Here is a 26550-nt window from a genome sequence, read left to right as displayed (position 1 = left end):
AGGCATTCCTTAGAAAGAAAAGGATCCTCTTTAACCATAAGAACCCTGTTCCAAAAGTGCTTGGTAGTGTGGAGAAAATACAGACAGGAAACCCTGTTTATTATTATTATTTCTTTTTGTCTATTCTCTTGGCCCCCGAGATAGATTCAGTTGAGGGAAGGACATAGCAAGGAAGGATAATGAAGCCCAGCTTTCCAGACAGAGGATCAGGAAAGTGGGGCCAGGGCTGTGACCCATAGTATTGGTGAAATTTGCAAAGGAAAGTTCTAGAGAAACAGACCCCATAAAGTTATACATGAACTCCTGGGCTCATCCCTAAACTGTAACATGTGGATCTGACCCTAAATAACATATCAAAGGTCTTGAAAACTAAACTAGGAGGTAGAACCACTAGCCAGGTTTCTGAATAACAGCTTGCACAGTATATAGCCAAACAGTACTACTGAGGCTTTGAAAACTGGACTGACTTTAGAACCACAGCCCACAGAAGAAGGCTGGTTGGATCTTGTGGCCTGAACCTAACTGGGTCAAATGCACACTAAAACAAAACCACAAATCATTCTCTATAGGATGTAAACAAAACCAGAGACTCATAATATTCAAAGTGTCCAGAATAACTGAACATCTGAAGAATCAAGAAAACTCAACTAACAAGGGAAAAAGTCACTGAACAGATGCCAGTATCAAGATGACCTCAATGTTGTAAATATCAGAGACTAGCTCTCATAACCATGTTCCAAGAAGGATTAAATGAATGTAACATAAAATTTCAGCAGGCAAATAAGTTGTAAAATAGAACCAAATGAAAATCTTAGATTGAAAAATACAATAACCAAAAAAAAAAAAAAAAAAAAACCCTAACTGGATGGCCTCAATAGAAGAATGGAGATGACAGAAGAAAAATTCTATGACCTTGAAGATAAAGCAACAGAAATTATCCAACCAGAAAAAAAAAAAAAAGAAAAGAAAAAAATAGGAAAAAGAAAGAGCCAAGCCTCAAGGATCTGTAGGGCAAGGTCTAACATTCATGTCACTGAAATCCCAGAATAACAGAAAGAGAATGAAACCACCAAAGACCCCAAATAGTCACAGCAATCTTGCGAAAGAAGAAGGCCTCACACTTCTGAATTTCAAATTCTATTACAAAACTATAGTAGTCAATCAGTATGGTATTGGCATTAAAAAAAAAAAAAAAAAAGACTCATTGATCAATGAAACAGAGTAGTGAGCCCAGAAATAAACCCATGAATATGTGGCCAATTAATCTGTGACAAAGGAGCCTAGAATTTACAATGGGGAAAGGACAGTGTCTTCAATTAATGGTGTTGCGAAAACTGCCACTATCTTACACCATACACAAAACTTAACTCAAAATAAAGGCTTGAGGGGCGCCTGGGTGGCGCAGTCGGTTAAGCGTCCGACTTCAGCCAGGTCACGATCTCGCGGTCCGGGAGTTCGAGCCCCGCGTCAGGCTCTGGGCTGATGGCTCAGAGCCTGGAGCCTGTTTCCGATTCTGTGTCTCCCTCTCTCTCTGCCCCTCCCCCATTCATGCTCTGTCTCTCTCTGTCCCAAAAATAAATAAACGTTGAAAAAAAATAAAAAATAAAAAAATAAAAAAAATAAAGGCTTGAACATAAGACCCAAAACCATAAAGTTCCTAGAAGAAAACAGGTGCTAAGCTCCTTGACAAAGGTCTTCAGAATGATTTTTTGAATCCTGACACCAAAGCAAAAATAAATAATTCAGAGTATATCAAACTAAAAAGCTTCTGCATCAAAATGAAAAGACAACTTACTAAATGGAAGAAAATATTTACAAATCATATATCTAATGAAGGGCTGACATCCAAAATATAAAGAACTTCTACAACTCAATAAACAATCTGGTTTTAAAAAATGCCAAAAGAGGGACACCTGAGGGGCTGAGTCGGTTAGGCAACTGACTTCAGCTGAGGTCATGATCTCATGGTCTGTGAGTTCGAGCCTATGTCAGGCTCTGTGCTGACAGCTCAGAGCCTGGAGCCTGCTTCGGATTCTGTGTCTCCCTCTCTCTCTTCTCCTCCCCACCTTGTGTTCTCTCTATCAAAAATAAATAAACATTAAAAAAAATTTTTTTAAATAAAAAAATGCCAAAAGACCTGAAAAGATATTTTCCAAAGAAAACATACAGACGGCCATCAAGCACATGAAAAGGAGCTCAACATCACTAATCATCAGGGAAATGTGAATCAAAAACAGGTGCAAATCAAAAAGCAACAGAAATAGTAACATCTGGGTAAATATCAACAAATGTTGTCTTCCTCTTGAATACTTAAAATTGTTGATGGTTGAAAACAAAAATTACAAGCTTCTCTGGTAATGTTTTCAATGTGTGTAGATATAATATGACAACCATACCATAGAGGAAAGATAAAGGGACCTATATGGTAGAAGGTTTCTAAGTAAACTAGGTAAAGTATACATACCGTAATCCCTAAAACAAGCATTAATGAAGCCATACAAAGAGAATAGTCAAAACCGCAATAAATTAGTGAAAAATAGTCCACCTGAAAAGAAAGCAGTAAAGAAGAAACAAAGGAACAAAGCAGAGAAACAGAAAACAAATAATTAAATGACAGATGTAAATGTAAATTAAAAACCAAAACAGCTCCATCTTAAACTCATCAAGTTGGGTACATTAAATATGTATAGCTTTGTGCATGTCAATCATTCCTCAATAAAGTGGTTTAAAAAAAAAAAAGTTAAAGGACGGAAAGAGTAACACCAGGCAGCCACTAACCAAAAGAAAGTTGGAGTAGCTATACTAATATCAAAGTAGACTTGAACACAAAGAATTTATTTAAAATCTATTTCCTCGTGCGCCTGGGTGGCTCAGTCAGCTAAATGTCCAACTCTTGATTTTAGCTCAGGTCATGATCTCACAGTTGTGAGATCAAGCTCCACATCAGGCTTGGTGCTGACAGCATGGAGCCTGCATGGGATTCTCCCCACCACCACCTCCTCTCCTCCACTTGTACACTCTATCTCTCTCTCTAAAAATGAAATGAAATAATAAAATTAAAACTGATGGAAATGAAAGGAGAAATAAACTCACAATTATAGAGACTTCAGCATTCCTCTCATGTTGACAGAACAAAGAGCAAGAAAACCAGCAAAGATATAAAATTTAACATCAGTAGCAATCAAGTGAATCTAATTGACATTTATAGAAATTTATAGAACACTCCACTCAAAAAAGCAGAATACACATTTTCTTCAAATGAACATGGAATATTCATTCAAGACAAACCATATCCAGACCATAAAACAAAGCTTAAGAAATTTAAAAAGATTCAAGTCAAACAAAGTATGTTCTCTGACTATAATGGAATTAAACTAGAAATAATTAATACAATATCTGGGAATAACCAAATATTTTATTATATGTAACCTATGGGTTAGAAAAGGAAGTCTTAAGGAAGATTAGGAAATATTTTAAACTAAATGAAAAACATCAAAATTTGTGAGACATAGCTAAAGTACTGCTTAGAAGGAAACTTAGACACTCAAATGTTTGTATTAGAAAATTCTCAAATTAACAACTTAAGAAATTAGAAAAAGAATAAATATGTGCAACATTATTATTATAATTAACACTGCTGGGTGCCTTGGTGGCTTAGTTAAGCATCCAACTTTGGCTCAGGTCACGATTTCAGGGTTCATGAGTTCAAGCCCTGCATCAGGCTATCAGCTGTCAGTGCGGAGCCCACTTCAGATCCTCTCTCTCTCTGCCCCTCACCCACTCATTCTCTTTCACTCTCTCTCAAAATTAAATAAACATTAAAAATAAAATTATTGGGGTGCCTGGGTGGTTCAGTGGGTTGGGCATCCAACTTCAGCTTGGGTCATGATCTCACAGTTTGTGAGTTCAAGCCCCGTTTCGGGTTCTGTGCTGACAGCTCAGAGCCTCAAGCCTGCTTCCGATTCTGTGTCTCCCTCTCCCTTTGCCCCTCCCCTGCTCACACTCTGTCTCTGTCTCTCATAAATAAATAAATAAATAAATAAATAAATAAATAAATAAATATTATTTTAAAATTTTTTTTTCTTTCAACGTTTATTTATTTTTGGGACAGAGAGAGACAGAGCATGAACGGGGGAGGGGCAGAGAGAGAGGGAGACACAGAATCGGAAACAGGCTCCAGCCTCTGAGCCATCAGCCCAGAGCCTGACACGGGGCTCGAACTCACGGACCGCGAGATCGTGACCTGGCTGAAGTAGGACGTTTAACCGACTGCGCCACCCAGGCGCCCCCAAATAAATATTATTTTAAAAACACTACTGTATGCTGTATTTGAAAGCTGTTAAGAAAATAAATCTTAAGGGGTACCTGGGTGACTCAGTCCGTTGAGCATTGACTTGGGCTCAGATTATCATCTCACAGTTCCTGAGTTCAAGCCCCACATCAGGGCTCACTGCTGTCAGCACAGAGCCCCTTTTTCAGATCCTTGGTCACGCTCTCTTTGCCCTTCCCCCACTTGCACCCACTCTCAAAAATAAACATTTAAAAAAAAAAGGAAAAGAAAAAAGAAATCCTAAGAGTTCTCATTACAGGGGCCCCTGGGTGGCTGGGTCGGTTAAGCATCCAACTTCAGCTCAGATCAGTATCTGACAGTTCCTGAGTTCAAGCCCTGCATTGGGATCCTCTGTCCCCCTTCTCTTTGTTCCTCCCCCACTCACTCTCACTCTCTCAAAAATAAACAAACATTAGGGGTGCCTGCCTGGGTGCCTCAGTAGGTTAAGCGTCTGACTCTTGCTTTTGCCTCAGGTCACGAGTTCGAGCCCCACATTGGACTCTGCGCTGACAATGTGGAGCCTGCTTGGGATTCTCTGTCTCCCTCTCTCTGTATCCCTCTCCTGTTCATTCTGTATCTCTCTCTCTGAAAATAAAAAAAATGAACATTAAAAACAAACAAAAATAAGCAAACATTAAAAAAAAGTGTTCTCGTTACACAGAAAAAAAATTTTTTTGGTATCTATAGACAATGGACGTTAACTAAATTTACTGTGATAATCATTTCACAATATATATGTCAAGTCATTATAGTCATGTAGCTTAAACAACATAGTGCTGTATTTCAATTATATCTCGATACAACTGGAGGAAAAAAGAACAAAATAAATTTGAAACAGAAGCAAACAGTAAGAACAGTAATCAATAATAATGAACAGAAAATCGATAGAAGGAAATCAATGGAACCAAGAGCCGATTCTCTAAGAAAATAAATAAAACTGACGAACTGACAGAAGAAAACAGGAGAAACAAAAACTAGCAATATTAATAATGAAGGAAGGGATATCACTAAACTCTACAAATACTAAAGGGGTAATAAGAAATACTATAAACCCTATGCATATAAATTCAACAACCCCATTGAAAGAGACCAATTTATTTTAAAATTTTTTATTTTTTTAATATTTATTTATTTTTGAGAGAGACACAGAGAGTGAGCAGGGGAGGAGCAGAGAGAGAGGGAGACACAAAATCGGAAGCAGGCTCCAGGCTCTAAGCTGTCAGCACAGAGCCCAACACAGGGTTTGAACTCACGAGCCCTGAGATCATGACCTAAGCCAAAGTTGGATGCTTAATCAACTGAGCCACCCAGGCACCCCGAATTGGACCAATTTCTTGAAAGCCACAATCTACTAAAACTGACCCAGGAAGAAAAAAATTGAATAGTTCTCTGTCAATTAAAAAAATGTAATAAGTGACTTCAGATCTTTTTTTTTTTTTTAATGTAAACTCTCTCCCCAACATGAGGCTCAAACTCACAACCCCAAGAACAAGAGGTCATGCTCCACCAACTAAGCTAGCCAGGCATTCAGATTTTAAGTCTTTTTTAAAAAAATCTTCAGGCCTGGATGGTTTCACTGGTGAATTCCACCAAACATTTAAATAAAAAACATTTAAATAAAAAACACCACCAATTCTACATAATCTCTTCCCAAAAAATAGAAGAGGCAGGAACATTTCCCAGCTTATCTTAGGAGTCTAGCATTACCCTGATGCCAAAAGGTAATTTACAATATTCAAAAAGGTGGCTACATGTCCTAAACAACTAGAATGATATAAAACAGCTAGAAAATTCACACCAATCTACAGCAAAGTTCTATGAATTACTAGATTTGCTTGTGATTTGGGGACAAGAGCCCTTGAGGAAGGGAGATCTATCATCTGTTGAATGATCTAGGTTGTCAATTTTGTTCAGCCAAACGCTGGTGTGTGGAAAGGTAGGGGAGTGGGAGTGTACCAACCCCCACCTCCATCAAGAGGTTACTGGTAAACCCACCCATGTTTTCTGGTAACCAGGAACCATCTATTCTAACCTAAAAATTTCAGAATACAACAAACACCTACAGCTGCATCCCTCATGTTGTCTTTTCTTATTGTACCCTTGGATTAGTTTGAAGAAGTCTGGAAACCTTCTCCAACACTCACTATATAGAGAATTAAGGACAAGATTACAAGATTAGTCTGTATTGGAATTTAGCCATGAGGTTTAGTTCCTGATGAACCAACCAGAGCATGATTGTTAAAACTGCTGTGCACAGTCCCCAAAGTGAAGAAAATCACCTAATCGCATCTTGTATGGGAAGAGGCCATGACCACTGCCACCTGTTAAAGAACAGAACTAGGAAGGCCACAGGGAGCCCTGCAAGCTTTACATCACCTATCACCCTAATTTCTTTGAGACAAGACATCCTGTAGGAATTGAACTGACTCATTCAGAATTCCCAGGTCCAACATCATCCATAATCACTTCTGTTTCCCGTTCAGCTCCATTTCTTTAAAAGAAGTTATACAGGGGTTTTTCTGGGCTATCAAAAAATCTAACTGGGGATGAACATTTTATATCATTTTCTGAGTCTACCTCATTCTACTTCCAAGACAATAAACATCACTGCTCACTGAAACTGTAACATCCATTAGTGACTATTTAGATCTGCAATTAAACAAATGTCAGAAACATTACTGAGAAGTTATCCAGACACTGTCCCCTAGTTTAGAATTTAACCCATGACTCCTACTGCTACTCAGAACCTTTAAATGTTAGAATGAAAAAGCCTCTAAATGTAACCAAGGATTACAGCATATCATGCCAGATGACAGCATATGCATGTCCTCTTATCAGATCTCTTTTCTAACTGGACAATAAATAAAGCTATTAAAACCCTGCTCCACAGGTATATCATAAAACATATAAGCAATACTCTCTTTCTTATCTTTTAAAGAGTAGCCCAGGCATCCTTGACAGCAGTAGTGGAAGCAGAAAATGTTTATAAATACAATTCTGATGTCAGACTCTGGAGGAAGCAAACTTTGGCACCTATCATTAGGATACATTAAAACCTGGATTTTAATTTTAGTCGTTTATCTCCAACTTGTAACATTTTCCTGCTTTGTGGATTTGCATTCTTATCTCCTCCACTAATAACATCACGTGGATTGCTTTGTTTTTACCCCCAAAACAAAGTAAAGCACTTAGAAACACTGCTTATTTTTTAAAATATTAAAGGTACTAAATCTCTAAAAACATTTTTAAACTAGAATACATCAGGTCTTGCAGCTGTTTATTCATGTATCAGTAGAGACATCTCTGCTTCTACATTTATTAGTTTGGCAGTACAGTGGTATGGCTGCAGAAAATGCCATGGCCTGAATACATTTATTTCCCTTTCAATGGCTATTTTTCACCCTCTGGCTCTCTCTAGGTGTCCCTGAAGAAACACCAAACATGCCAAAGCTACTCCATTAGCCTACTCAGTGTTATCAGCATCGCTTCATACTGAAACTCAGCTCTTAAATGATGGGCAGTCATGAAATACTGAGTCATTGTACAGTGCTCAAGTTCCAAATTGCTGTGTCTTCTAAATGCTAACATCATTATTTATTCAGTAGCTGTCTACAACCCCACTTACTACCATCCAGGTAGGGAGCCTGGCAGGGAAATAAAAATGCACAAGGGGTTGGAGTGTCAAGAATGTTTTCCAGTTATATGTGACTCCTGCATCAAGAATACATCATTGTTATTAGCTAGGACACATTCCACTGACTTACACTATTAATAACAATAGTAATAATGTTAACAGCAACATGACACCATTCACTTTACTGGCCTCATTTTACAGAAAAAGAAGCTTGAGAGCAAGGTCACAGAGTCACACACACAGCAGGAAAACTGGGATCTGAACCCAAGTCTGAGTTTCAAAACCTTTATTCTACTTTCTACTTGAGTAAAATGCTTCACACATTTGAGAGTTATCTGTCGATAAATAAGCAAAGATTTTTATTTGTACAGAAGCTTGTAGTCCACGTTAGGCTGCCCAAACACAGGAACAACAAAAAAAACCTCAATGGTCAATTGAGAGATTATAAATAGATACTATACTAAGCATACGTAGTAAAATACAAATTTAGTATTCCACCAAGCCGAAACTAGTCACTACTACCAAGTTTACCAACAGGAAGACAAAACAAATAGACCAGTAAATTTTTCAGTTAAGTTGCCCCAAGCACCCTAGCACATCTGTAATGGATTATGGCAAAGGACAGTCTGATTTTAATTTCTCTCACAATGACAGAACCTTCATCAAGAATCAGAAATTGGTCCCTAGTGGCCAGCAGACCTCCATCCTGGAACTCAAAATCCTTTCATCCTCCTCCAAAACTGAATCCCTATTCAGTGCTTACTTGAGGGGTGAGGGAGGATCCATTTCATCTGCCATCTAACTGGAGCACATGCTCCTGCCCTTCCCCCCCAAATATCACATCAACCACAGTGATAATTATCAACTATGGAGCATTTATGCCAGGTACTATGCTGATTTATCTTACCTCACACCATGAGCCCATGGGACAACTACTCTCATTCCCAAATCACCAATGAAGAAACTGAAACTTTGAGGGGGGCAGAGAGCTCTAACAGATATAGAATTCAAATGTAGGCTTGTCTGACTCAACATACTTAAACAATACCCTACAGTGCTTGACTCTAGTAAGTCAATAATTATGGAGCACCTCCTGAGTCAAGCACAGAGATACGTTTAGGGGATATAAACAAGAAGTCTGCAGTCTGTAAGTAGAAACAGATAAAAAGATATAAAATTGGCACAAATAAACACAATTTTTAACAAAGCGCTATGAAAAGAGAGCAAGGGCAATTAACTTTGCCTGGGAAAAGAGTTAAGGCAAGGCTCCACAGATATGGGACCTAAACTATGTGTAAGACAGTGCTGTCTAAGGGAAAAGGAGGACCAGGAGATAATGTATTGCAGACAAAGGAAAATGGCTTGGTATCTTGGGTGTCTCATTCTCCATCATTAACACGGTCTAACATGTATTTCAAAGCCTGCTTCCTTTTTCTGCTCACAACCATCTTGCTAATTTTCACTGGCAAATTTAAGGCCCAGTCCAAAGTCTGCCACGCATGCGTGCGTACGCGCGCACACACACACACACACTCAAACGACTAAAATTTACAAGTGTTCCTAGGAAGTATAATACAGAAAAGTATTACAACAACCAGTAAAATAGACTTAAAGTATTTGGCAATGAATTGCCAAAGAAAGCTAAAAATGCCTAAGGAACACCACAAGAGGTGATATCAAATTTCTCAAGTAGTCTGAGTCACAGGACTTGGAAAAGTTGTACTATATCAAGTGGCAAACCAAGGTCCTAAAGGATTTGTCTGTAAACAGGATTCATCATAGCTCACCTTTTTTATGGAACAGAACATCCAGGCTGAGTTAGAGTTGCATTCCAGATCTATCTCAAAACTGTGTCACTTGAGCTCTTTTTACCTTTTATAAGCCAGTGAGTATCTATTTAACAAGGAGACCAAAAGAATCATACAATGCTTCGTATGTGAGTGCACTTCATAAAACAATCAACTGTTTCATTAAATAAATAAATAAATAAATAAATAAATAAATAAATAAATAAATAAATAAAAAGGTTTTCACTGAATACCCCTTCTGCATTGTAGAAAAGGACAGTTAAGAAACAGTAGGATGTCTAGGAATATTCTTTGCATTAACTACCCTTAAGAATGACATGGCAGAGATGGTACAGCCAGTTCCTTTTTGTTATATGATAATGTCCACATGTTCTAAGATGAACAGGTGTCTTTGAGCACTGTTAAGTCCACAAAAGACTGTACTAAATAAATCTCTTAGCAGATATCAGACAGCCTAACTGGGATAGGAGGACTGAGGATCACACTGCGTCTTTTCAATCACACAGTAAAATAATCAGTAATGTGACCCAAGAAGAAAGAAAAATGATATCCTGAGTCTAAGACTACTACATGTTGACCCAGCACCTAAAAAAAATCACAACTGAAATCCCAAGACATCAGATATCCTTTATGTTTAAAGCACAAGATATTATACATACCAGCTTTTCTCTTCAGTAGAAAGACAGCATACAAAATTAAATCAGACACTTTCCAGGGATAGAACATTCCTCTTTAAATTAAATCAGGAAGACTTCCAAGCCTACAAGAGCCTCAGCCACTCTGAATATACAACCTTCATTCAGCTGCCTCAAGGGCCTATGGATTAGGACGTCTTCTGGGCAGCCTGCAAACTGGGCACAGACTAATGTACATAGCCCCATAAACAAATCAAGATAGCTCAACTGAAATTCTGGAAGAGTGGAGAACATTTTGTTTACTCCTTGCTTATAAAACATTTGCAAAATAAGTTATCAGCAGAATAGGATAATTGACACAAATCAGAAGGAAGAAAATATTCTACAACGTTCTTTAGAAGAGAAACCAGGATTGAATTCTCAACTACTTCTTAAGTCCCTTACTACTGAGATAAAGATATGAAATGATGAATTTTAATTCTCAGTTTTAGTCCCACTATATCTAAAAATAATAGAATGAATGCCCTTCCCAAATACAAATCCCCTTTATATCATTAATCATATAATACATTTTATACTCAATTCATCCTTATCTCTTCTAAACTCATTCTCATTCTCTACCCCATTTCCACTACTTGATCCCACAGCCATATTCCCCAACATTCACTCAACTCCTTACAAATCCCCCTTTGCCCTGCATATCTGATTCGACCACTAAATTGTACCTATTCTACTTCCCTAATAAAGCTCATCTTTTCCTTACTCCTTAACTCCCCCCCCACCACCCCATTACCTCTCAATCAGACCTTTGTAATGATCTTGTGACCAACTTCCTTTTCACTGGTCTACTAAATTAATCCATTGGAAAACAGTCTTACTTCATTCCCCCAAACAAAAATCTTCAATGGCTCCCCAGGCATACAGATCTACTTTTCCAGTCTCTTGTTTTCTCCTTCATGCAAGTCACACTTAATTCAACAAAATTTCTTGCCTTCAGTTGTGTCTTTGCTACTTCCACAGTTCCTTCTTGAACATCTTTTCTTCCCTCCATAATACTGGAAGATGCACAAGTAAAGGAATGTCTGTTTTGTTCCTTGTTATATCTATGCTACCTACAACACTGCTTCTTCAAATACTCATTGATAAATGAAAACCACTCTACTCTCAAAGCTCCCCTCAGTGGCCATTCCCACCATGGTCCCACTAAACCGACTTTCTAAAACACCCCTGAAGTCTTAGTGAGGTCAGGGTAAAGAGATTCCCAAAGCATTTTGTGCCAGTCTTAAGGCACTTAACATTTCTGTTCTATACATGGCTACTATGAGGCACATACTCCAGCAAAACAACCTTATCTGATACACTTATGAATCATCTATCATAATGCCTTGCACACAATTTAAGAATACATAAAATAGTTTGTTTTATATACATTCACTCAATATTTAGAAAACCTATTATACGCAGGGCATAGTGCTTTGTACTTAATACAGTACTGAAAAAAGGACAAAGCTCTATCCCTATGTAATTTACATCCATAAAAGAACTTACATTCATAATAGAGACAAAGACAATAAACAAGATAATTTCTTTTAAAAAAAAATTTTTTTTTAACGTTTATTCATTTTTGAGACAGAGAGAGACAGAGCATGAATGGGGGAAGGTCAGAGAGAGAGGGAGACACAGCATCTGAAACAGGCTCCAGGCTCTGAGCTGTCAGCACAGAGCCCGACGCGGGGCTCGAACTCATGGACCGCGAGATCATGACCTGAGCCCAAGTCAGACGCCCAGCCGACTGAGCCACCCAGGCGCCCCCAAGATAACTTCTTAAGGTGGTAAGTGTGGTGAAAATTATGATGGAGGTGATATGATCAATCCTAACTTGGGAAATTACATGCTACAGACAGGGTGAGAGGAGCATGGAAAGGTTAAAACTGGTCAAACTGGCCCATCTTCAGGCACTCCAAAGAAAATTGCAAAAACAAAGTCTTAGGCACAAATATTTCATCACTGAACAGTGGAAAATAATGCCTGCAACCAAACTATAAATATATAGATAAATTAAAGCCTCTAGCATCCATTTCATTCAATATTTTTTAGAAAAGGATAGATGCTGGTGCCCTGGATTGAGGCAGAAGGGGATCAAAAGTTCCATCTTGAGCTGATTAAACTTGAGTTGCCTATTAGCCATCAAAGTAGATAAATCAAATAGACTACTTGAGATGACTAAGTATGTACAATATGATCCTGTCACTGTTATCAAGAAAGCATATACTGGGCACTGTGCTAAATGAAAGAAGTCAGAAAGAGAAAGACACTTCTATGTGGAATCTTTAAAAAAAAAAAAGAGGGGGGGGAGTACTCACAGAGAACAAATGGTGGTTGCCAGAGGCAGGGAGTAGGGGGATAGTGAGAGGAAACAGGTGACAGGCGAAGGGGCCAAAAGGTACAATCTTCCAGTTATAAAATAAATAAGATGTAATGTACAGCACAGTAACTGTAGTTAATAATACTACACTGCATATCTGAAAGCTGCTAAAAAGTCTTAAAAATTCTCATCACAAGACAAAAAAAAAATTTTAACTATGCATGGTGACGGATGTTAACTAGACTTACTATGATGACCATTTTGCAATATATACAAATATGCAATCATTACATTATACACCTGAATGCAATATGTTATATGTTAATTATATCATAACAAAAAAGTATATTATTTGTGTGTGTGTGTGTGTGTGTGTGTGTGTGTGTATATATATATATGTATATAAAAGGATAGGGAGAAAATTGGAAGGATATACAGTTTAATAATGATTAGGTCCTAATGGTATTAAAGATGAATTTTTTATTTGTGTATCTATACTCTCTTTTTATAGTTTTTTAAACATTTATTTGAGAGAGAGAGTGCGCATGTGCACGAGCAGGGGAGGGGCAGAGAGAGAAGAAGAGAGAATCCTAAGCAGGTTCCAAAGCCCAACACAGGGCTCAAACCCACAAACCAGGAGATCATGATCTGAGCTAAGTCAGATGCTCAACCAACTGAGCCATCCAGGTGCACTGTATCTACCCTCTTTTTTTTTTAAACAATATGGATTATGTGTATTCTTTTTAAGAAACAAATGTTTTAAGTTTTTTAATTCAGCCACTGAAGAAAATAATACAATTAAATAAAAAAACTAAAACCTGGGAGTGAAACAGCTAGATTTTGGAGGAGAAAAAAAGTGGGTTTCTTCCATTTCCTGGTTTTTCCTCTGATAAGAACTATTTAAAAATAATGAAGTCAATATATTGCATTCAAACATTCTCTAGACAAAATGAGCTGTCAGGAAAAACTGGGTCTAGTGATCAGTGTCTAAACGGGATCTTAAGTCACCTTCAGAGAGGAAACTCTGCCAAAAGCTCTTTCTGGTACAGGCTGCATGCACCCTCAAGGGCCCACTTCTCATCTAGGAGAGGATGGCCTACCACACAGTCTACTGCCTGGTGGGGCTTGCAAATTTATGGCTGTCAACAGTGATTAAACCCATTCTAATCATAAATCTTCGTTCAAAAATCAAAGCAAACACATGTAAATGGATGCCAATAGTATGGTCTTAACCAAATTTACAATGACAATCCAAGCATACACTTGTACACGGCACCTCAATTCTAGAGGGCAGGTAGTACTGCCAAGGGCCACTCTTTTCTTCCTGTTGGGATCAGTCTACTTCTCCACCTTGTACCATAAAGCTGCATTCTTAACTCACATTCTTAACACTATGCTACAGTTTGCAAACTTAACTATGAAAATGGGAATATGGGTTCATAAAGACATTTTTCTTAATTTTTTATTGTGAATAAGTCTATTTGAAAATATATTGAGCATCTAATAAGTGCCAGGCACTGTTTCAGGGAATTGGAATATATCAGTGAACAAAAGCAACAGAAATCCCTGACCTCAAGGAGAGCACAATACAATAACCTAGTGGTTAACATTTATGAAGCACTTTCATAGTATATGCTTTGTTTTGAACACTGTTCAAAATGTTTTATAAATATTAACTTATAACGACTCTATGAGGGAGAACTACTATTATTCCCATTTTACATTTAAGGAAACAGACATTGAGGAGTTAAATAACTTGCCAAAAATAACACAAGTCAAAGAATAAGGATTTGAACCTCAACAGTCTGGCTCTCAATTATTAACTTCTATGCCATTCTAACTCCTGCAGCCACTTAAACATATTCCAAATAAACTCATTCATACCACATTCAGATGCCAACAAATGTAGGCTCAAATATATTCTTCAGTAATACTACTTTGGTAAGTCTAAAGTAATTGTTATCAAGTAAACTGATTAAAAAGACACTTTTAGGATTATTTTGCCAATCATAATCCAAGTTTGTTTGTTTGTTTTTTTAATAACAAATGATTACTTTTCCAACCTAGAAGGAAAGGCTTCAATTTTCAAGCAGAAATGTCACTACTCTGATACCTGAAACCTAAAACTATTTTGCCAGAATTATATTTTTTTAAAAATACAGCATTCTTAGAGATGATTTTAAAATGAACCCTAAAGGGGTGCCTGGGTGGCGCAGTCGGTTAAGCGTCCGACTTCAGCCAGGTCACGATCTCGCGGTCCGTGAGTTCGAGCCCCGCGTCGGGCTCTGGGCTGATGGCTCAGAGCCTGGAGCCTGTTTCCGGTTCTGTGTCTCCCTCTCTCTCTGCCCCTCCCCCGTTCATGCTCTGTCTCTCTCTGTCCCAAAAATAAATAAACGTTGAAAAAAAAAATTTAAAATGAACCCTAAAGCATATAATTAAATTAAATTAAATTAACCCTAAAGTTTAGATTTAATACAAAAAAAATTCCTTTTGGGATATGAAGAACGTTATTCTAGCGAATAAAACTAGACAAACTATGAAATCCGATCCAAATACAAGATCCAATGTCTAATTTAAGAAACAGTGTAACCTTTAAAAAAATAGCACAATAGAATATAAGCTTTGTGGTTTTGACTTTGAAGAAAGAAACTAACTCACATTATTTCATTAGAGACTCCAATTTTGGTTTGCTACATCTTAGAAAAACTAAATGTCTGAGTGAAATAAGTCAGTCAGAGAAGGACAGATATCCTATCCTATGTTTTCAGTCATAGGTGAATCTTGAGAAACTTAACAAGTCTGTGGGGGAAGGGACAGGGGGAAAAACAGTTACAAACAGAGAGGGAGGGAGGCAGGCAACCCACAAGAGACTCTTAAATACAGAGAACAAACTGAGGGTTGATGGGGGGGTGGGGGAGAGGGGAAAAGGGTGATGGGCACCGAGGTGGGCACCTGTTGGGATAAGCACTGGGTGTTGTATGTAAGCCAATTTGACAATAAATTATATTAAAAAAAAAAAACTAAATGACTTAAATTGTCATTTAATTTTGCCCTATTGAGCAAGTAAGTTAGTATTTTTCTATGGTTTTTTTCATATATGAGGACAAAGGACATGAATCAACTTTTATAATCATAAATGATACCCAAGTTATTCATTCAAAACAAGTCATATACTAGGGGCACCTGGGGGGTTCAGTCAGTTAAGTCTCAGGCTCATGATTTCAGCTCAGGGCATGATCTCATGGCTTGTGAGACCCAGCCCCACATCAGGCTCTGCTGGCATCTGTGCTGATAGTGCAAAGCCTGCCTAGGATTCTCTCCCCCTCTCTCCACCCCTCCCCTGCTCCAAGGTGTTCTCTCTCTCTCTTCTCTCTTGCTCTCTCTTTCTCAAAATAAATAACCATTAAAACACACACACACACACACACACACACACACACACACACAAATCATATGCTATAGCCCTCAAAAAGTGGTCTCCTTAGCAAACGCTCTTAGATTCTGATTTAGAAAAGAATATTTAGCATACAGACACCCTCCCGCCCACCAAGAAAAGGCAGCATCACACCATAATAGGCCAAGATTAGGTAAGGACTGCGTGGAAATATGCCAGATTCCTGGAATACAAACTCCTAATGCAATCCACCAGTAAGTTGAAAACAAATTAGATGCAGATAGCTAAAGGGGATGAGCTGTATTTATAAGACTTGCCTGCAAAGTTCAATAAAAAAGAAAATTGAAAAAGGAATTATGTTCTCTATAGTCTCAGTCTTAGCAGTTGCTGAAACATAAAGATAGTTCTTTAAACATTAAACACAGAAACAGAGCAATTACCTAATAAAATAGTTTAAAAATACTGCTGGTTTACTTATCAACAAAACTAAATATGTTTTTCCCTAAAAATAACAAAGAACAAGTGCTTAGCTTAATTCCAACTTTATACATGAAATCTATTCATAAGACATTGTCAGTAGCGCATACTTTCTGGACAGCAATTTGGCCATTTGGCATGAAATACGTTTCTATCTTCTGACCCCATGATGTAACTCTGGAACCCATCCTTAGGAAATGCAGATCAAATTGATATACAAAAGCAAAACCCTGGCAAAAACTAGCAAACCCTAGCAAAAACTACCCAAATGTCCAACAATAAGGAAATAATCAAATATATTATGGTATAGCCACATGAATGCCATAACATAAATTATAAAGGCACTAAAATGGTTTTACACACAGAAATATGCATACACCATAATTTTAAAAAACAAACTAGGTATCATCTCAAAACTTTTTAAAAAACAGTTTAAAGTTTTTTTTTTAAGTTGAAAGGCATTTCAATGCATACATTTAAAAAGGATAAAAAGGGAATACTTTTCTTTTAACTTTATTTATCTTGAGAGAGAGAGCAGGGGAGGGACAGAGAGAGAATCTTAGGCAGGCTCCACACTGTCAGCCCAAAGCCGGGGGCTTTGGGAATATTTTGAAACGCTGACAGTTAGTTAACCTTGGATGATGAAGATAACAAGTGGTTTCTTCTACTTTATACTCCTTTTTCAAATTTCTACTCATGACCCTGTATTATATTGAAAATCAGAAAAAAATTCTTAAAACAACATTTAAGTAACTAGTTTTTATAGCTGTGATGCATTTTGTATCCATGTTCACTTACCACCCACTTTTATCTTTGAGAAAGTTAAAAAGGGCTTCAAATTGTGAGATATATTCTAAGTCAGCAATTTAGAAATTCTTTCTTTGTTTTGGAATGTTTATTTATTTTGAGAGAGAGAAAGAGAGTGCACACAAGCTGAGGGAGGGGCAGAGAGAGTGAGAGGGAGAGAATCTCAAGCAGGCTCTGCACTGTCAGCATAGAGCCTGATTTGGGGCTGGATCTCACAAACCATGAGATCATAACCGGAGCCATGATCAAGAGTTGGACACTTAACCAATGTGCCACCCAGGCACCCCTGTCAATAATTTAAAATGCATTATTGCACCACCTTCTTCATGAGAACATGTGGCTTTTGAGATTCTAGGTCTGCATGGCAGAAATAATGGCAACAGGGGTGAAAGATAAAGAGCCTAGAAGAGAAGCTCCTTGGCAGGATGCCTCGGGTTCCACAATTCCTAATGTGAATTGGAAGACTACCTCGTTGGAAGGCTAGTTTCTACAGTAAAATTTCAAATTTACTAACCTTTAGACTTCAGCTACATTGTATTTTCTTTAAAAACCGTTTTTGCCATTCTTGCCCTAAAGTAACTAAATAATAAACACTAATCAAACCCAGAATTATTTCTGGTTTTTTAATGTTTATTTTGATAGAGAGCCCGCATGTGGGGGGAGGGGTCGAAGAGAAAATCCCAAGCAGGCTCCCAGCTGTCAGCACAGAACCATGAGATGATAACCCAAGCCAAATCAAGAGTAGGATGCTTAACCAACTGAGCCCCTATTTCTGCTTTTTAAAGAAAACAGACATAGCTCAATAACCCAACAATGCCTGTTAGCCAGTTATTTAAATGTCCAAACAATATTCCACTATTCCTACTTTACACAGATGCTCATTACTTCCTCTAATTCATATCCTCAAATATAAATACACACACATATATACAAATAGTCCTCAAATGTCAATCAACATGCTTAGGATACTTGAATTTAAAATGTTATCCAGATTTGGGGCACCTGGGTGGGTAGGTGGCTGAGCGTCCAACCATGACCATCAGGTCCCGATCTTGCGGCTCGTGAGTTTGAGCCCCGGCATCGGGCTTGCTGCTGTCAGCATGGAGCCACTTTGGATCCTCAGTCCCCTCTCTCTGTCCTCCCCTACTTGTGCTCTCTCTCAAAAACAAATAAAATAAAATAAACCTTTAAAAAATAATAAATAAAATAAAGTGTTATCCACATTCATAAGAAGAGTGTATTTATGTACAAATACATGAAAAAAGATATTTAAAGGATTAAGATTTCCCAATCCACAGCTCTAGGATTCTAATCTCAGCTAGATCCTACAGAGGCAGATAAGAAAAGTAGAAAGTACACTGGCCCTACATTCTAATTTTATCTCTGCTAATTAGCTTTGTTGCCTTAGGAATTTCACTTATTTTTCTGGATCTTCTAGCTACATCTATAAAATGAGAATAAAATTAGAGCACTTAATCAAAGTTTCTAGAAACTCTAAAAAAAATTATTCTACGTTCAAATTTCTACAATCTTTCAAAATATCTCCTTTTCCTAATTCTTGGAAGTTAATAAACTTTTCCTTGAATAACCTGGGGAGCACTAATACTTCATAAAAATGTAGACAAATTTTTATACTACTCATTTCAAAAATACACAGTGTCTATAAAATTTAGCCTATAACACCTTGGTAAATCCTACTAAACATTTCTTAGTAATTATCTTATAACCCGTGTTAGAGTCTCTGTTAAAAATAAAGATTACTCAACATAAATTACACATATAGGACACATGATTTATTATGCAATAACTGCCAGAATACTTAGCAATGGGCAATATTTCATTCCCTAACACTAATGAGAAAATTAAATATTAGAGGGGTTTCTTTTTTTAATGTCCAAAACAAAGAATACAGTATGTACGTTAAGGGTCTCTGTATAAAAATACCAGATAAAATGGAGTATCACTGAAGTTTTAAAATCACAAGAATATAAATTTTAAGACTGAACCTCTCTGTAAATAAACTGCCTAATTTCAGAATGGACCAAACCCTACACAAACCTCTCTAGTAAGTTAAATGACATTTATGAAATTTTTCATAACTTTTAAGGCAGAAAAGAGCCACATTTTATGTTTACAAAAAGTTGATTTTTACCTGAAGAAAACTGCCTTCACCTAAAGCTTTTCATGCCTAAGTTACTTGTTGAATGTGAGTAAATAAATGGCCAACTTTCTAAAGTGACACACTCAACCCATGTGTACTTGTGAGTCTATAAATCAGACATTTTATGCAAAATACAAAGAACAGTGCAGTTAATTTTTTTAAAGACAAGGCTAAATTCACTATTCTGGAAACTTTGTTTTTATCGAAAAGTCTGCAACATCACCTTTATTTATTAACCTTTTCCTCACCCTCAATATAATCTATGCTAATCACAGGTTAGGTTAGAGTTGTTTTTTGTTTTTTTTTTTTAAGTGTGAAATTTATTAAGGTCTCTTTTTGTCAGCATCTTAAGGGTTACAACCACTTACAGTCCAGAATTTTTTCTAAACCAAACCTACCCATATAATTATAATTTAAAAAGAATAGGCTAGGGGCACCTGGGTCAGTCAGTGAAGAGTCCTACTTCAGCTCAGGTCATTATCTCACAGTGGTGTGTGAGTTTGAGCTCAGAGCCTGGATCCTGGTTCGGATTCTCTCTGCCCCTCTCCCGCTTTTACTCTAGTGCTCTCTCAAAAATAAACAAACGTTAAGAAAAAAGAAAAGTCTAATGTAAAAAAAAAAAATAGTGGCACCACTGGTTCACTTTAAGTTCAACCGCACTGCAGAAGCTCAGTTGTTAAAATAATCTAATACAATGTAAAAAAACAAAACAAAACAAAAACGGGGGATCGGGGGGAGTACATGATGTGATCATTTGCCACAATCCATAAATCCGCTACTGGAGCCCAGGTTTGGATAAATTAGATTCAAAGAAGGAAATGACCACAGCTAATTCCCTTCTGAATGTTTTTCAAAACACTGTTTCTGCATTAAAGGAGTGTATCCGCTACAAATAACAACAGCTACCACCTACCTAGCCCCTTCTTTGGGCAGGCATAGTGCTGGTCACATCTGTCATTTCATTTACTCCCCAGAACAACTCTTTAAGAAGCACATTATTATCTCTACTTCAAAGATGAGAAAGCAAGGACTGAAAGAGGATACAAGGCTGCTAAGTGGCAGAGCCAGACTGCAAAGCTGGGGCTCCTTCTCTTCAAAGTTCTTGCTCATTATATTAAGCTACACTGTCTACAATAAAAATAAATAAATAAATAAATAAGCATGATGTTCATGCCTATGTCTTTAGAAGTTCTTCAGAGATTTACTAAACCTTTTCAGACTTCCAATGCATAACTCCTTCTCTGCAACAAATACAACTAAATGTAGTGATAGACCTACACCTACACTGTATATTAATTCAGTTTTGTCAAAAGGATAGGGTTTACAAGGAAACTTTCTTATCTCAAGGGATACCAGAAAATGTATAGCGAACTGAGGTCTTATCTTTTCCCCATCATACAAAAGCTCTACTTTGGATACTGAATCCAAAGTTGGGGTTTTTTTTTTACTGTGTCATCACATACACATTCCACTCCACTATACCTGTTGAAAAGATAGTCATCTCAAGCCAAAAAATAAATAAATAAAAAATTTTAAAAACCTTATCACAAAAGGAGCCAAACAAGTGGGTAAATTTTCTTTATACTTATACGCAACATTCTTCAAAGGAAGTTTGGATCTCTGCTAATCTTTTTCAAGTCTTACTCCTGCTACTCTATTACTGGAGGACTAAAAGTCACACGTTACCTATTTTCTCCCACAAGGGAGCTGTGTTTCAATCGTTCCTGTAACCAAACCAGTTGGGCAACTAGTCTATTAAATAAGGATTTCAACCACCACCTAGAAGACGGAAGGACGGCTGCCATCTCTCTTTAGAATAGTTCTAAAGCTCATCCCTGACAAGTACAAGCACCTATCAACTAAGAGTGAGTCACATCGACTCCTGGCTTCTAAAGATTGAGGAGAATCTCTCTTATCCCTTCCCCAACTAACCACCCAGGCAAAATTTAATAATCATCCTTCCACACAATCACTGCTGAATCAACACCACACTAGGTTCCCAGGGCAATTTCCATCCCAGACACCCCATTTCCTGGATCTGGAAAAAGCTATGCTCCTGCCCAGTCACTTCCCTGCCCTCCCCTTCAAGCAAGAAACACTCTCACAAAAGACCAACTCCCCCTTTCCCAAGAAAGTTAAGTGACTACAGATCCACCTCTTCCGACCACCGGGAAAGCAGAGCCCCCGAACTGCTTGCCTAAGTAAAGGCTGCGGACTACTGTGGACCAGACTGGCTGGAAGTGTTTCTCCCCAGTCTCTCTCGCAACGAGCCCGGCAGCAATGAACTCGATCTCGCCCCCTCCAAGGGGACCGACTGAAAACCAGTAACTGAGTCACAAGGAACCAGCTGCCCACAAAATCCGGGAAGGGGCCCACAACGCTCCCCTGCTTTCCTCGCGATGGGCTCTCCGTCCCGAGCGGATACTGGAGGGACGCTCTCGAGTCTTACTCATGCGTTCTCACGGGACTGACAGCTCGCCAAATCCCCCCCTCCTGGGAAGGGACAGGCCGGAGTTAAGCCTTCAGGTCCCCCCCCCCCACCCAACACACACACACCCAGAGCAAGCCCCAAGGAAATCCCAATCCTGAAAAATGTGACAAGGCCGATTTTACCCTTTCCAAGCCGCGGCCGCGTCGAGGACCCAGCCCTTTGTAGAACACGACTAAATGGAATTAACCCTTCGGCGGCCGAGCTCAGCGCTACGCCTCAGGCGCCAACACGCGCGAACTCCAAACCCCGGCCCCGGCCGAGGCGACAGGAACGCCTTGTTGCCTCCAGCCCTCGTCCCACTCGCCCCATCGCGCTGAGGGGAGCCCCGGCCACGGGCTTCGGGCCAGCACCGGGCCGGACTCGCGGGCTGCGGCGCCCGGGGCGGGCGAGCCGGCGGCACTCACCGCGATGACATTGACGAAGGTGGTCTTGCCCGAGTACTGCAGCCCCACCAGCGTCAGCTCCATCTCCTCCTTCCAGAAGAGCGAGCGGAACCAGTCCAGCAGGCGGGAGATGAGCGCCAGCATGATGGCGGCCGGGAGGGAGAACGGACGCGCGGGCGCGGACAGCAACAGCGACGGCCTGCACACTAGCGGGCCTCAGCCCGGACCCCTCAACGGCTCCTCGGGGCCGCGGCGCACCACTGGCGGACACGGGCGGGCGGCGGCGGCCGAAGCCAGGAAGCCGAGCGGGTCATATGACTCGCCCTACCCTCCGCCCCCCCCACGCTCGTCCCCGCGCCACCGTCGGCGCCCACGGCAAGAGCGGCGTGGCCGGTCCGGCCACACGCGTCTGCTGCCTGCAGCGCCACCGGCTGGAGCCTCCCTGCAGCGCGGCTGACCCCGCTCCCTTTTCGACCACACCTCCCTCGCCCAGTAATGTTGGTTGGTTCACACTCATCATTCATTCTACATTCGTTCTATGCAGAAAGTATTCAAGACTCTGTGGGCTTCAGCACAGGATAAAAATCCCTTCTGACATTTTTGGTAGCAAAAGTTGGGAAGCCACAAGTGTACATCAGGAGGGACCTCATTAAAGAAACTGTAGTGTGGCCCTAAAAGGGAATACTATGCAGCTATAAAAATGAATGAGGAAATTCTCTATAAACAGATATGGCATGATGTCCAGGAAATGTTTTCAAAGACTGTAAATGCAAAGTCTGTACTTATATAAAAATACGTATTGCATTTGCATAAAGAAATACTGCAAAACCAATAAGAAATGTTTTTTTATGGGGTAAAAGAAACTGGATGGCCAGAGGCACGAATGGGAATGAGACTTCTCTAGATATCTTTTTGCATCATTCTGACTTTCAACCATGGAAACGAGTTGACTGTTCAAAAGTTTAATTACAAAATAAATTAAAATATCTGCAAGGATTTCAAATTAAAAAAAAAATCCTTGACCTCATGGAGCATACATTCTAGTGAGGAGACATGTAATGTAATAAAAAAATAACTATAAGATATAATTCCATGTAGTATAGAGTGTTATACAGAAAACTGCACAAGAGAAGGACACAGGAGTGGCCCCTGTTCTAGTTAAGATCAGAGTAGACTCTCAGAGGGAGTATCCCTGAGTGGGGAGACTTGGAGGAAGTGAGAAAGAGAGCCAGGCACAGATATGGTGGAAGCACATTCCAGACAGAAGGAAAGGAACAGCAAAGACCTTGAAGGGGGAAGGAGCATGGAATGCTCTGGGAACAGAAAGACAGTGTGGCTAGCTCAGATTAGGGAGGCAGGGAGTGGGAAGAGACGTGGCGGGAGAAAGAGGCAGGGACCAGACAAAGAAAGGCACAGTTGGTCATAGTTCAGATTTTATTCTTGGTGTGATGGGGAATTGGGTGAGTGAAACAATTTATGTTTTTAAAAGTTAACTGTGGTAGCTCCATAGAGAATTGGCTGTAGGAGGGCATCATGTGTTGAATCGTGTCCCTCCAGAAGATATGTTGGAGTCCTAACCCCCAATACCTCAGGATGTGACCTTGTTTAGAAACAAAACCATGTAGACATAATCAGTGAAGATGGTCATACTGGAGTAGAGTGGGCTCTTAATCCAAAATAAGTGGTGTCCTGGGGAGCCTGGGTGGCTCAGGTGGTTAAGTGTCTGACTCTTTTTTTTAATTAATTAGTTATTTTTTTTTTAAATTTATGTCCAAGTTAGTATATAGTGCAACAATGATTTCAGGAGTAGATTCCTTACTGCCCCTTACCCGTTTAGCCCATCCCCCCTCCCACAACTCCTCCAGCAACCCTCTGTTCTCCATATTTAAGAGTCTCTTATATGTTGTCCCCCTCCCTGTTTTTATATTATTTTTGCTTCCCTTCCCTTACGTTCCTCTGTTTTGTATCTTAAATTCCTCGTATGAGTGAAATCATAGGATATTTGTCATTCTCTGACTAATTTCGCTTAGCATAATACCCTCTAGTTCCATTCACATAGTTGCAAAAGGCAAAATTTCATTATTTTTGATTGCTTAGTAATACTCCATTGTGTGTATGTGTATGTGTGTGTATATATATATATACACATATGTATAATATATGTGTGTATATATATATATACACACACACACATATATATATATATATATATATATATACACCATATCTTCTTAATCCATTCATCCATCAATGGACATTTGGGCTCTTTCCATACTTTGGTTATTGTCGAGAGCACTTCTATCAACATTGGGGTGCATGTGCCCCTTCGAAACAGCACACCTGTATCCCTTGGATAAATACCTAGTAGTGCAATTGCTGGGTCATAGGCTAGTTCTATTTTTAATTTCTTGAGGAACCTCCATACTGTTTTCCAGAGTGGCTGCACTAGTTTGCATTCCCACCAGCAGTGCAAAAGAGATCCTCTTTCTCTGCATTCACACCAACATCTGTTGTTGCCTGACTTGTTAATGTTAGTCATTCTGACTGGAGTGAGGTGGTATCTCATTGTGGTTTTGATTGGTATTTCCCTGATGATGAGTGATGTTGAGCATTTTTTCAAGGGTCGGTTGGCCATCTGGATGTCTTTGGAGAAGTGTTTCTTCATGTCTTTGCCCATTTCTTCACTGGATTATTTGTTTTTTTGGGTGTTGAATTTGATATGTTCCCTACAGATTTTGGATACTAACTCCTTATTTGATATGTCATTTGCAAATATCTTTTCCCATTCCATCAGTTGCCTTTTAGTTTTGCTGGTTGTTTCCTTCGCTCTGCAGAAGTTTTTATCCTGATGAGATCCAAATAGTTCATTTTTGCTTTCATTTCCCTTTCCTCCAGAGACATGTTGAGTAAGAAATTCCTGTGGCCAAGCTCAAAGAGGTTTTTGCCTGCTTTCTCCTGTAGCATTTTGATGACTTCCAGTCTTATGTTTAGGTCTTTCATCCATTTTGAATTTATTTTTGTGTATAGTGTAAGAAAGTGATCCAAGTTCTTTTTTCTTTTTTCTTTTTTTATTTTTTTGCAAGTTGTTGTCCAGTTTTCCCAGCACCATTTTCTGAAGAGACTATTTTTGTTCCATTGGGTATTCTTTCCTGTTTTGTCAAAGATTAGTTGGAAATATGTTTGTGGGTGCATTTCTGGGTTCTCTATTCTGTTCTATTGGTCTGAGTGTTTTTGTGCCAGTACCATACTGTCTTGATGATTGAAGCTTTGTAATATATCTTGAAGCCTCGGATTGTGATGCCTCCAGCTTTGGTTTTCTTATTCAAGGTTGCTTTGGCTATTTGGGGTCTTTTCTGGCTCCATACAAATTTTAGGATTGTTTGCTCTAGCTCTGTGAAGAATGCTGATGTTATTTTGATAGGGATTGCATTGAATATGTAGATTGCTTTGGGTAGTATTGACATTTTAACAATATTTGTTCTTCCTATCCAGAAGCATGGAATATTTTTCCATTTTTTTGTGTCTTCTTCAATTTGTTTCATAAGCGTTCTATAGTTTTCAGCGTATAGATTTTTCATCTCTTTGGTTAGATTTATTCTAAGGTATTTTATGGTTTTAAGTGTCTGACTCTTGATTTTGGCTCAGGTCACAATCTCATGGTTTGTGAGTATGAGCCCCGAGTCTGTACTCATAGTGCAAAGCCTGCTTGGGATTCTCTCCTCCCTTTCTTTCTCTCAAAAATAAATAAAGAAACATTCAAAATAACTGGTGTCATTATAAGAAGAGAAGAAGATACAGACACAGGAGAGGAGAAGACCAGGTGATGACAGAAGCAGACCCTGAAGTGTTGCAGCCAGGGGACACCAAGGAATGGCCAGCAAACCATCAGGAGCCAGGGAAGAAGCATAGAACAGAATATCTCTTACAGCTTCCGAAGGAACCAACCCGGCCAACACCTTGATCTTGGACTTCTAGGCTTCAGAACTGTGAGAAAAACTATGGCTTTTCGTCACCCAGTTTATGGTCCTTTCTCATGGCAGCCCTAGCAAACTAATGCAGAGGGAA

The 26550-nt window shown here is 39.0% G+C and overlaps 1 protein-coding gene across 2 annotated transcripts in view; it reads right to left on the bottom strand.

The window, feature by feature from the left end:
* ARL8B (ADP ribosylation factor like GTPase 8B) overlaps nucleotides 1-22841 on the bottom strand; it is a 49385-nt gene extending 26544 nt beyond the window's left edge. Inside the window, exon 1 of one of the 2 annotated variants that reach the window (XM_030307291.2) lies at nucleotides 22507-22841. In XM_030307291.2, the coding sequence (XP_030163151.1) occupies nucleotides 22507-22629 (123 nt within the window). In that variant the 5' untranslated portion in view covers nucleotides 22630-22841. Of the gene's footprint in view, nucleotides 1-9751; nucleotides 9788-22506 lie in introns of those variants that run through there. The other variant, XM_032592347.1, reaches the window with a different exon arrangement.
* Nucleotides 22842-26550: the final 3709 nt, after the last annotated feature.

This window comes from Lynx canadensis, chromosome A2, assembly GCF_007474595.2.
Source record: "Lynx canadensis isolate LIC74 chromosome A2, mLynCan4.pri.v2, whole genome shotgun sequence".
Taxonomy (NCBI): Eukaryota; Metazoa; Chordata; class Mammalia; order Carnivora; family Felidae; genus Lynx; species Lynx canadensis.
This window is presented reverse-complemented; position numbering and strand designations above follow the sequence as displayed.